The sequence below is a fragment of the Solea solea genome, chromosome 15 (genome assembly GCF_958295425.1).
Source record: "Solea solea chromosome 15, fSolSol10.1, whole genome shotgun sequence".
Taxonomy (NCBI): domain Eukaryota; kingdom Metazoa; phylum Chordata; class Actinopteri; order Pleuronectiformes; family Soleidae; genus Solea; species Solea solea.
In genome coordinates this window covers 15,340,690-15,354,035 of record NC_081148.1, presented here as the reverse complement: position 1 = coordinate 15,354,035, position 13,346 = coordinate 15,340,690, and the positions used below count along the sequence as shown (strand labels likewise).

Below are 13,346 nucleotides of genomic sequence, written 5' to 3'. Positions count from 1 at the left end.
TACCTAATGTCATACACAGTGCTTTAACACTGCTTTAAACTGTCTTCATGAATCAGACTCTGACATACTTCACACAGAGGAGCTCCAGCCAAAGTCCACACCTTAACACCATAGGTGTCGTCTTATATGAATCGCTCGCTCAGAAACAGGTAAACAAAAAGGACATTTTGAGTCCTTTCAGTCAGACTCGCAGTGAAATGAATGGCAGCACTGTCGTGTGTTTGCTGAATAAAAGGCGAGACATACACACTTAAATGATTCATCAATGTCAGCATCACATTCAGAGGTGTAGTATCCGAAGGTCATAAACTATTTAGATGGTGATATACAACCTTACCCGTGCGTCCTACTTGCATGACTTTTAAGTAAACATCAGCTACAGACGGTATTTTGTGGGAAATAAAAGCAGCATTTAATATTTAGGGTGGAATAGAAATGTGATCAAGTTTTCTTCCACTCACACACTCACACTCTACTTTCACTCTTATCTATTCGCTCCCAGCCTTGTCTCTCATATTCCCTCCATTAAAGCCAACTGGAGCAAAGGACAAAAAAAAGAGGGGGAAAAAAATGGGGAACTTTAAAAATTCATGAGACACGTGTAAAAGAAAAAGGGCTTTACAATGGCCAACAGCTATCATTCAAAGACTTTTTGCATGTGAAGTGTGCTTGATGGTGTTAAGGATGGCATCCAATGGAGAAGTTCACTGTCTGTCCACACATGGTGTTATTAATACGAACGTCCATCCACACCCTGTGCCATCTCTCACCATCTCCCTCTCTCTTCCTCGGGTCTTTCCCAGAAAAAATGCTCTCAAGCATGCCAGGGAAACAGACCCAGCCAGGCATTGATTTCTGGCTCAATGTTCACATTTTACTGTGTCCTGTAACAGCCACTAATCTCACTAATACCAATCTGATATCAAATAATAGACACTGTGTGGCTGCTTGCCAACTCAGGTGTGCTCTGCTCCATCCTGGACCTCGGTGCCAGCGTTTACCTCTGTGTCTAACTCACCCTCTCTCCGTGTCCTACTCTCTTCTTCTATGGCTCGGAGCATCTGCATGCTGTGCTTGTGTTTCATGTGGATTACATCACAGCACAGCTCATCACACAAACACACATTTAATCAGTGACACTTTTTTTCTTCTTCTTTCTTTTTTTTTTTTTTTTCCAAATACACTTCAGGGGTTTTTCTATTTGATGAAGGATGGAGGTTTGGTTTCTTTTGAACACAAGTTGAAATGCTTTTTCTTTTTTAGAGCAACTCCCACCATTCACCAGTTGTGTTGGTTTCCATGTTAATACAATTAAAACTGCATTTATAAAGAGTTTCAACACTGACAGGATGATTCTTTGAATGTGAGACACGGCAGTTAAAAATAGAATAAAAGAAAATAAATGTAATTCAGAGTGAGCGGGTATGATGTGAACTGTGTTTTGATTTCTGTTTAATGTTCGTGAGGAGACAGAAGCTGCTGTATGGTTAGATTATGTGGTCTTTCATAAAGTTGGCTATTTAATTTGTGCTTCTTATTGTTTTTCAGTAAGGTCGCTCCTCAGAGACTGAAGGAGTACTGTGCTTGTGTGATGACAAAACAACTGAATGCAGTTGTTACTTGTAGTACAGAGAGGCTCTATAATTACCTCGAGTCCGCGAACCTGTGTATTTATCATGAAACAATAGGAAGCTTTAATGTTTTCTCTCTTCATCAGTGCTCATCCCTGACCCGTGCACCGGGGAGAGTGAATCCCCATAGGAGTGTGATGGATGTGATGGATCACACTGAGGCATATTGACTGACACACTCCACCAACTCTGCTGCAAAGTGTAATTTATTCTAAAAAGTGCTCCACATATTGACTATCCCACAAAGATGACCTGCTTTGCTGACTCTATAGACACGATGGTAAAATATGGTGTATTCTGATGTAAGGGGATGTCAGACAGGTTTCCAGATGTGGTACGAGCCTCTCGAGCTTCTCGTGATGTCTGTCTCACGTAGCCGACGGTCTGGTTGTTGCAGTTTGCATATCGTGTGCTCGGTGCTATCTTGGCATCAGAGTGTTTTCTATGATTAATCCATCCTATGTGCTACACTGAACCAGACCTAACCTTTATGGTGTAGGTAGCGCAAAATCATTTTGTTCTCTTCCTGTGAGAGAGGTTGTCTCAAGGACTGAGTGTTCCCATGCTACAAAGCTGTGCCAAGGCCTTTTGTGAATGGATTAGTTACTATTAAGCTGCTGGGCCTGATAAATTAGGATTTATAAAGATTATTACAAAATACTTATGCCCTCCTAATGCTGGTGATTGAATTTGTGAATCATTTTGAATTACTGCTGTGGATTATGGAAAGGTACGTTGAATAGGCAGAAAGAAATTACTCACTGCACTTTGTTTAACGACATAGAACGTATTGACACCCTTGAAGTGACTATGTTATCTGGTCCTGCCTTTCACAATCTGGAAGAAGAACCATTTCCCCACAGAAAACAGCCATGACTGCTATCTTCAAAGATTCCCCGCAACCTTAAGGCTTGAAGACAAATGGATGGTGTACGATTTTAATTGCCTAGTAACACCCTCCAGTGCAAGAATCTAATTATCTTTGGTCCATCGTATCGGAGAGGCCTATAATTGTTTCAATATTACACATCCAAGGGGCTGAAACTGCAGAATAGCCAGATAATGGCTTCTTAAACAAGTTTCCCTCCAAGAAAACATTCTTTTAGAAAAGACCAAGCTTCATCTTGTATTCATTTCCCCAAAGAGGAAGTTGGCACCAAAGAGCAAGACATTATTGACCAAGAGCACACTCCACTCATACGCACAAACAACATTTTCTGTACATACATTTGCTCTGACTGTAATGGTGCTATGGCCTACAAGAGCATGAATCATTAGATACATTAAAATAATAAAATAAAACATGCGTTCACATTGTTACATAAAAGCAGGCAGATAAAAGCACAGGTACCTGCTTTAAAAATAGACTATAAAAAGATGCTCCACGTCAGTTTCTGAAACCTGATAATCTCAGATGTCCCTTGTAACCCAGCTGCCAATCACACTCATACTGTATATACTGTGTTTTAAATCTGACACCATTAACTCCTCAGGAAAATGTTCACTGATATTATAAATCAAATGAAGAAAAGGCGTGTTTTCCATAGATTTCTTTTTGAAACCAGCAGCGGCGCCAAATAACGGCTAACAGCTACTTTCGTCTAACATAGTCTACGTTATTTTTTATATACAGTCTATGTTGTTGCAACTTTGATAGTTTGACTGAAAATGCAAACACACAATCACACTCACAAAGAAAAGTATACATACCCATGTTGCCATCTTCACTTTCTTCCTTGGTTGTGGAGTTTGTGGATGGCGCTGTGTTATCTATGAATAAAGAAAACATGCATTGTGATTTTCAAACATGTCTTCATGTCTATGTGGACGTTCTTTGCAATTCAAGCTCATCATAGCAGTTGTTAGTTTAACTTCAGCTGACCAAGCTGCAAGAGCTTAAGGGAGGAAAAAAAACCTTTGTTGAGTTTATACCTGCCTGACAAAATGAACGACTCCTGTGAGGGAGGGAAAAAAAAGGGAAGAATGCAATGCTTTGAGACCAACTCCAGGGCACAGTGAGGGACAAAGCACTACTCCATGTGAGAATGGAAGTCATTTGAACGTTTGAATGTACTCCAGGTTGCACTGATTCAAAATCTGGCTGATGGAGCAGAATAAAAGGCCCGTTCTTGGCACTGGTGTAGACCATTAAACAAGGCCAAACTGAACTGGGGCAGGACTGGCATGATGATACAACAGCTAGGAATGATCAGGGGTTATTTTCTTTGACTTAATATGTCATTATACTGCATGCGGTGTCAAGTAGCTGGTGAGGAATATGACAGAAAACAACATAGTCATTCAGGCGCTAACAATAAGACAAACTCTCTAATGCACTTCCTCTCAGCCAAGTCTTTATGATTAAGCCATTACTTGCACATTGTTTCACTCTGGAATATCACATTTTACAGTGCACATATAAAACAGCCCTTTTATGTTCACCTAAAATTGAGTCTCATTGAAAACACAGATGCGTGTAATTGGCAAATCATAGGGGTGACTTTGGGAGGAAAAACATTTTGATAGCACCCTGGGTTCTACATCTATGGTAATCTGAACACTTCCTTCTACTGACAGTAAAACTAACATTATTCTCTGCTTAGTTGGCTGCATGTGTACTGTGACATATGCGAGGGACACTGCAGTGAAACACCCCCCCCCACCCCATGTACTCTGACGAGAAACTTCCCATCAAGTGTTTTCTAAGACCTACTGAACTTTGGAGGAAATTGCTGGAGGCAGTAGATTTCATCAAATATTTCCTAAAACTGACTTTCTTTGTCAAGAAAAAAAAAAAGAAAGAAAGAAAAAAGTAACTGCCACTAAAGACTATTGGGTCTATTGTTTCGACTATTCATCCACTACACACACTACCATGGGGCTTTCTGTTTGTGTCATTGCTTATTCAGGACATGACTGCACAGACAAATGTCAATAGTTTATCTCGATAAGCTGTATCTGGGAGTTTCAGGCTGTGTGCCAAGATGGTGCAGTGATAAAAGCATTATGCACTGACAGTTGTGTTTGTGATATTGCCTGGCACATGCTGCAGAGGGATGCTGCTCTGCTGTTTCTTTGTCACTCATTTTAAGCGGTCTGCCCGTAAGCTGGATGAAGGGAATGATGTTGGGAAATTGTGCTGTGGATATAAGCTCTTGTAATGCAATGTACCCGGCATGAAGAAGTGTCAGGCCTGAGAGTCAACTAGTTATCAAATGAACAAACATTCAATTTCATGTGCTGCATAAAACACTCCACTGCCACCAGCTGAAGCTATGTTCCTCACTCGGCCTCCGTGTGCTTTAATGGAGGTGTTCAGGTGGAAAGGTAATCATGGATACTTCTGTCACTCACCTTCCTTCAGCTGTTCCTCTGAAACCTCCATGTCATTGTCTGGCAAAGGGCAAAAAAAGAAAAAGACAAGGTGTCAAATTATGCCATTTCATAACGTATGACACAATGAGTTATCACGACTTCGCTGCGTGATTATTGTGTCTGTTTAAACCACTCGACCGTGAAAGTTCCACAGAATCGGATTGAAATGTGATATACTGTACTTGCTTTTTGTACAAAAAAACCACTCCCATTTGGGGAACCAAAAACTCTTTCACCACCTCCCTCCTCATCTCATCAGCTGCCATGCTCCCAAATCACATATCAACAACCCTTCACAGCCTCCTCGAATCCCCCCACCAGACGGCCTTGGATTTAGTGAGTTATTATGCCAATAGACTGTGTATGTGGGTGTGTGTTTCACAAGACATTCTTTTTCAATTAAATCTATACTGGCATGCTCAGCATAAACGACACAAAACCTCACGTTTCTTCAAATTACAAGGACCGTGGACTGCGGTGCACAACTATACGCCTTTAAAACAAAAACTTTGATTCTCTCCTCCTTTTTCCTCTATGGCTCTATTGTACAAGACAGTGAGCAAACTAGAGGTGTTTCTGAGAGGGAGGCTTTGAATGCTGCTTCAGGAGGAAGTGCAGACAGACAGAGAGAGAGACCGAGAGAGACGAGGAGGGAGGAACTGTGGACGCCTGCTCATGACTCCCATCATACAAACGCGTCCTCAAACACTCTCAGATCTCAACGGCTCAGCATACCTTAAGATATTTTGAGTCAAGCCGCAATATATACTATACTATTTAATTTGCCAGGCTGAGTCTTTAAGATTTGAATACCAAGTACGAGTGTAGACACTGCATGATATATGTGTGTGTAGAGCTGTGCGCGAGTCTGAGCAATGATTGCACTGTGGTTAACAAGCAAAGGCAAGCGTTAGCTTGATGAAAGGCTGTTGTCATCTGTTCTGTAGAACTGTAACCATCAAAACTCCCTGTGGATCCAGTGACAGGCATTTCTTTTGTACAACACTGAATAAAAGGGTACACTGCATTAATCTAACCCTGCTTGGGGAAACAAAGGAAGGTCCACTGATACAGTATAACAATAGCGCGAGAATGGAGCATGGAGTGTCTCAGCTACTGCCACATCCTATAATAATATTACCACTGCTCCACGCTGCTGTCAACATAGGAACAATTTATGTTTCTTAGTCAAGAGTAACAGCATATGGCACCTTTTGTGCATTTCTTTGTTCTTTCATGGGGTTCTTTCAAAGACAACACAGTCACATAGTTATATTCACATGGAATATTCTTTGAAACAAACAGCTTTTTGATTACCTCCAAATATGCTTATTAAATATGCTAATTTATTTTTTATTTTTGGGAATTAAAAAAAGAGGATCATTTCCACTCTCACATCTCTGCACCATAAACCAAGGGCCTGTAGTTGGTCAGGATAGTGTGTATTAAAACATAGTGTCTAAAGGTTAAAAACAAAAGTCCAGCACACTGTTAAAAACACAGCTGTAATTTCAGAATTTTGCATGAAATAAACAGATTTTATTTGATTCTTTGTTTTGGTTTCTTGACATGAATGTGAAAGTAGGAATCCTGAAAATCCATGGTTCTCTAACTGTGATACGTGTACTACCAGCTTCCTTTGGTGGAAAATAAGAAATACTGTATATACGTGTACCAGGGTATGTGATCAGAGTGGAGCTGAGGAATTTGGACCGGAGAGCATAGAAATTGAAACAAATAACAAAAGAGAGAGATAAGCCACCTTATAAATCTATTTATTCCCAATTTACACCACTGTATTTTAATGTTGGCGAGGATGTTACATTGAGAGCTCAATATTATGTCAGGTGGTACTCAGTGTAAAAAAGTTTGAGAACCACTGCTTTAGATGATACTTTTCCCTCCCTTGTTGAAATAGTTTGCTATTAAGTGATGGCTGGAAAATGTAAAATATGACATTTTTTTGATCACGTTTCATAAGCAGGTACTCAGGATGTGTATTTGCCCATTTTCTCCACATCTGTGAATTACGCACAGAAGTAAACACTCTCACACATGACCAGTCGATCCTCATGTCTGTTTAAAGCCCACTGAGAGACTCAAGAGAGAACCAATGTGCTTTCTAGCAATCATAGCACTAACACACCATGGTCTTCTCATTTCCCTGCTGCGAGGGTTAGCCTCAGGAAATCAACACATTCATTCCCATACCCAGTTCATTTTCACCCCCCACAGATGCACATGTGCATATGTATATATATATGTGTGTGTGTATATATATATATATATATATATATATATATATATATATGTATGTATATCAAGGCTGTTGGAACATTATGGAGATGCTCCTACTATGGGAATTTGGTGGGAGGTGTGTGGGTAATGGAGTTGGGAGTGTGGAGTGTATTAAAAGCCATGTAAATAAATGTCAATTGGAAAGTCAGTGAAACAGTTGGAGAGAATACAGCAGCCCCTTGTAGATCCATGGACTGTGTTAATGTTGTCAGCACTGTGGCTGATTGAGGAGGAGAAGAGATGGAGCCCAGCTTGTGGGCAGCCACCCGGATCATATTAGAAGAGGAGTGTACCCACAATCAATTTCAACATGCTTTTACTCTCTACAACTGCAGCTGCCTGACTGCTTCCACGCTTCCAAATAATATGAGCCGAGGCAAGCTTGTGGTCAATCATGATCTATGGGCTACTGTGAATACTTAATTGAATCATGTCGTATGATTTATTGCATTGATTTAGCTATATATTTTAATCAATTAATGGTTTACGCTTACTTTATGTAGTTTTAAAAATAAAACCATGGTCTTTTCTTGAAATTTCCCAGTTAATGGCTTGAGGGCGTGTGCACTCCTTCAAACGATACTACCGCTGATGGTCCTCTCAGCTGAATAGAAAGACGACCATAGCACCTTGGTGATGCTGCAGTTCATGGCTTTTTAAGGTGTTTAATATTGAATAAGAAGTTGTATCCTGGGATATATATGCTTCGTGAGGTGGGTTATGAATTGTTGATGGCACTGCAGAGTCAAAGCTCTTCAAGTGTAGCTGATAGTGTTTTAGCTTGTTTGTCTATTTGCATACGTGTGTGTGTGTGTGTGTGTGTGTGTGTGTGACAGCCCTTTCTTTTCAAAATGTATGACTATGAACAGTTAAGGTGTTCCTTGAGCTGACACTGCATCGAAATACCTTTGTCTGTTTTTGAGACTCATTATGCTGCTGCTGCTGCTGCTTATTTCAACACTGGGCAAACCTTCATGTGTGCATTCTAATGTTTCATTGAGATGTCAGTGCTTTAATATTCAATAGCTCACAGGAAGGAGCAACTTCCTGTTCTACATGCATGTGTGTGTGTGTGTGTGTCGTGTTGTGTACGCAAGTGTGTATGAGTTTTCTTGTCAGCACAGGCTATTTTTCAGTGTCCACCTTCTGCAGAGATGTAACCATACTGTGGCTCTCTCACTGTGACAGCTTGTGGGCATGAACATTGCGATAAAGCAATTTCCTGTATGCAAATATTCTGTTTACACGTTCCTGCTCCAGTCATTGTAACTTGACAGATTGCTTGAATATAAGGAGCGCAGCTATATGAAGAGAAATGAGAATAATAAGACGTCAATAAAGAATCGTCTGCGCCCATTCTCAGCTGTAGACAATGCTTGAAACTGGTATCAAGGAGAACATTCATTGGTTTGCTTGACCATACTCAGGCATACGCATTACAAAATAGATCAAGGCCACTGTTAGTCCTCTATAGCCACACAGATGCTCAATGACAGTAGAGGTGGTGGAGAAGCTTTTCTTTGATATAACGAGGACAAATGATAAATAGTGGAGTGGTGAGATAAGTGGCGGCATAAAAAACAAAGAGAGATTTAAGTGAGAATCAGAGAGGCAGAGAGGGAGAATAAGGAAGAGCGATATGACAGAGGTTTATTGAAAGAGAGAGGATGTTGCAGGAGACAGAGTGGGCTGCGGCCTCTGTGTGATGCTTTCAGTGTTGCTGCAGCATCTACCAAGCTCTGCGTCTCTGGCAGAGAGGATGATGAGATGTTCTGAAAGTGCTTGAGTGCACCTGCAGTGCTAATTCACAGCCTCTGATTTACTGCTATGATTCTGAGCAGTTTTTTTCACACCATGAAGTTTTGCATTCTCTACATGGTGTAATCCTACCAATTGACAAATTTTTCTTGAAAGCACATCTATCAACTTCTACACGGCGCAGTCAGGCTGGATAAAACACACCGACGCTCCCCCTTTCTGTGTGTCTAGTCCACAATCACGGCAACAGTAATTATGTTACCTTAAAAACCCTTCCTTGTGGAATAGAGTGTGGTAAAAGCTTTGAGTATGCACATGAGGTGAGAGACTGGAAATCGTGTGGATGAGCTTGGTGTAAAAACAAACCTGACTCCAGACAATGACCCTAAGTGGTAAGGTCACACTTATTTAGCCAATTAGTCTATAATGGAATTGATAACTTCTGTAGCACACGCATACACACAGAACAGTGATAATGGTGGCCCTTACTCTGGAGGTGAAAGGGTAGGTGACAGAAGAGACAGTGTGATGATGAAAAGCACCTGGGCTGGCATGATGCAGGGTGCTGTGGTCACCTACTGGAACAACCCCACGATTAATCAAAAACAGACCTCTGGCATCCTCATTAGCAACTCTTTGTCATGAGGTAAACAATGTACTTTTCTCTTTTTACAAGGCAAATTTAAAAACTTTTCCTTTCACACCCATGTGCACACACATGACTGTGTACTGTTCCCTGCTACAAGTCCTTGAGAGATGTAGGACATTTATCCAGTGACAGCACTTGTAAATGGTGAGAGTGATAACTGAAGAACAACAGGTCTAGATTCTCATCTTAGAGCACTAATATGATGAGACGGGAGCTGGCTGCATGGGGGCAGGCAATATAATTAAGGTCTCCCCACAGAATGTAATCTTTCAGGGAAGAGCCTGGGCGGGGAGCAGGACAGATGACAGGAGCGCAGGGGAAACAAAACATGTTCCATCTGGGAGCAGCGAGATGAGGGCTGGAGAGCCAGTATTCCATTGGGGAAGTGAGGAGGGAAAAGTGAGGTAAATGGAGGTAATGCTGGGTTGGTGCAGCCAGACAGCCTCTTTCAGCGACAGCTATTCAATGCAATCCTCAATGGAGCCCTGATCAGAGCTGGCGGCAGCTCCTGGCCCCCGAAAAAAGATGATGGCATGAGAGGGAAGGGAGTTAAAAGAGAGAGTGGGAGGTTGAAGATAATAGATGTTTGTTTATTTTGCATACAGAATGGAGGAGCAGTAACCAAGATAGGTGGTTGCTATGCAGTCCTGAATTTTTTTAGTAATTTAGAATTGTTCAGTAAGAAAGTCACTGCTGAGGGCCATTATTACAGTCAATCAAATCTGGCATTTAAGTCTCATCAGAATATCAGTAATTATGTAAAATATCAGCTTGCTGGTTCACTGACAAGAAGTCTGTTGCAATCCTATTAAGGCAAGTCTGACACTTGTTTTACCAACTGTCATCATAAATTCGGTTCTGAGAGAATTTTCTCTACATTTGAAGGTGTCACCGGAACCTGACAGGTGCTCATACTGCTGCGACCTGAAAACAGCCTACAGTATCTCTATACACAGGGTCAATAAAGTATCTGGTGACATTTTACAATAAACAAACTCCATAAACACAGTACATAGTAACAGAGGAGATGTAATGATTCAGCATCAATGATATGAGCTGGAGTAATGTCTAATTTGCACAAAGCGTTACAGTTCAGTTTAGCTCAACCACAAAGCGGTTTGGAACGGTGCGCGCTGATCTGACTTGCATGCTGACCACGGGGAGTGTGGCCCAAATACAGTGGGTCAATACTGTAGCTATTTATGTTAAATAGCATAACATCATACCAGCACGACACAGAAGAAGAAAGCAACACGGTTAACAATGAGCAATAATGGAGGACATCGAGCATTCCGTGTTGCTTCTTTTCGGCACGTTTATTACAAGAGGGGGAACGGTTTGTTTGAGAGAAGGCAGGAGGCTGCGAGGGATTCACACCTCTGTTTTTTTCCCTACTGTCGCACATAAGTGAAGGTTCTCTCTAGGCCACTTAACAGACTGTGCTTGGTACCCAACCAGAAGGGTGCCAAAAAGTGGGACGGTAGGGATTGGTTATTTTTGTGGCCTACTTAACAGTTAACAGTGGAAATGCAAATATTATGTACTGTAATGTACTGAACTGAACTTGACCACTTGTTGGAAAGGGGGCTTAAATAATGCACGTACCTTGAAAAATGGCAGACATTTTCTTCTTGTAGAGGTTAAAGTCAGTCTCGAGAAAGACACAGAAAATAACCCGCGTGATCTGAAAGGGAAAAGAGAGAGAGGAGCAATTAGTGCAAGCTCAGTGCAAAAGGGCTCTGTGGCAAACTGGACAACAGAGACATTAACAGGACACATTTTGACGGCAGTAATCTGCATCAGCAGCACACATTTATAGCCATTTAGATATGCAAAAGTATCCAATTAGATGTAAGGCATCCCAGTCAAGACCACTAGTGAGATAGCCTTTAGAGAATATTACAGCACATTACATCAGAATAGGCATTATTAAATGGATGCTTTGGTTAGAGCAGAGCTATATTATGCATCATATGCCTCAATGGCAATTACATGAAAGTTAAACTTTAAAGATGAGCAGAGTAAATCCATATTTAATATATATATATATATATATATATATATATATATATATATATACACAGTACAGTAGTCAACATCTGTTGACGTGATATACTGTATGACATGAGGTGCCAGCTATGCCACGGAAAACTGGCAAATCACAAATCCCTTTCATACTAAACTGAATACTGTAATGATTTGGCCCAAGAAGACGATGAAGCTGGACGGCATTATAGTTCGTCTGGTTTTAAGATAACCCAGATATAGGGTAACGTAAAAGACATGTAAATGATGTGTAAACATGTCACCGATAACCGATGACCAACTAAAGCATTCATGAACGTTCACTTTCCATACCACAGTGATGTGTCTGAAAAGAGTCACACAGTGAGCTGTTAAAAGGTTACAGAGAAGCAGGTCGCCTCTTTCGCTTCTCTCTTCTTCTTCTCTAGTGGAGTCTTGGATGTGCAGACATCAATCACAGTCAAAGGGATGCATTACACACCACGGCAGGAGATAATCGCCTGACTGAATAATGGCAATTTTACACAACAGCCATAATGGCAGCTACCTGCCCACCACTCGCCTTCATGCAAGATAGTGATGTTATAGGTGAATAAAAGGAGCTCACTAGCTTTCGCCCCCATTTGTGACCCTCCCCAACACAAAGATCGGATTCAAAGAGGCACCCTTCTGGTGCTCATACAGACATATCTATGAATAGTTTATGATCCATGCTTTGGAGTAAATGTTAGGAGCTGCAACCAGGACGGTAACATTTTATTTTTCGCTGGATGTCTTGGGGGCGCTTTGTTCATAAAATGTAGACTCACTCTCTCTAACCCCTCAATCCTGACAAAAAATGAAAAAAAAAAGCTTTAAGTCTCCTTTGAAGTCATGGGCTAGCTGACAAACAGTGCGAAAAAGTGATAATACGCCGAGATACTGTATGTCACTGGGTGCTGGAAGGCCACAGGACAGCAGCTCCCCAGGAATTTCCATTACTCTTTTATGGAGCTCGACTCTAAATGTGACTACCCACTGTGAAACAGGATGAATCATGAATTCTTGAAGTGCACTGAAACACATAGTGTCCACACATGTGCACACGTGTACATATATTCCTCTGAGGTGGACTGCTTTTCTTCGTCTTCATGGCACAACCAGACCAAAGGAGAATTATTACTTTATTATTAGTTAAATTGCACTAAGAAAACCAAACGTAGAATCTTAGCATCCATGTCGTGTACACTCTTCTCTTGGGCTTCCTCTCTGTCAGTCACTTTGTCTAGTTTCTGTTACAGCATCTCCACATTCTGTAGGCAGCGAGGGAAAAGTCCTTTGTCTGCAGATAAGAAACGCACCATATGATCTTTGACAGATATCAGCCGAAACACCAGCTTGGAACATTCTGTTTGTATCCAAACAAACACCGTTGACCGTGGCTTCATTCATCGTCTAATGGTTATCACATACAACAGAGAAGGTGATCTGTGATTCTTCTTTGTAAAAGTAAATTCCACTGAGCCGTACTTAAAACTGTTTTTTCTTTCAAAGTCAACCAGAGACAGTTTATCTGCTGAATACACACAAAAGGTACTGGTGTTACAGAAGAATGTGTGAATAGTTGGAGA

At 41.1% G+C, this 13,346-nt stretch overlaps 1 protein-coding gene across 2 annotated transcripts in view; it reads right to left on the bottom strand.

The window, feature by feature from the left end:
* The window catches only part of macrod2 (mono-ADP ribosylhydrolase 2), a 357,104-nt gene that overhangs the window by 23,988 nt on the left and 319,770 nt on the right, over window positions 1-13,346 (bottom strand). For both annotated transcript variants that reach the window (XM_058651020.1, XM_058651021.1), the window contains exons 9-11: window positions 11,317-11,395; window positions 4,986-5,024; window positions 3,342-3,401 (exon numbers count right to left, since the gene is read on the bottom strand). In XM_058651020.1, coding sequence (XP_058507003.1) covers window positions 3,342-3,401; window positions 4,986-5,024; window positions 11,317-11,395 — 178 coding nt within the window. The remainder of the gene's footprint in view (window positions 1-3,341; window positions 3,402-4,985; window positions 5,025-11,316; window positions 11,396-13,346) is intronic.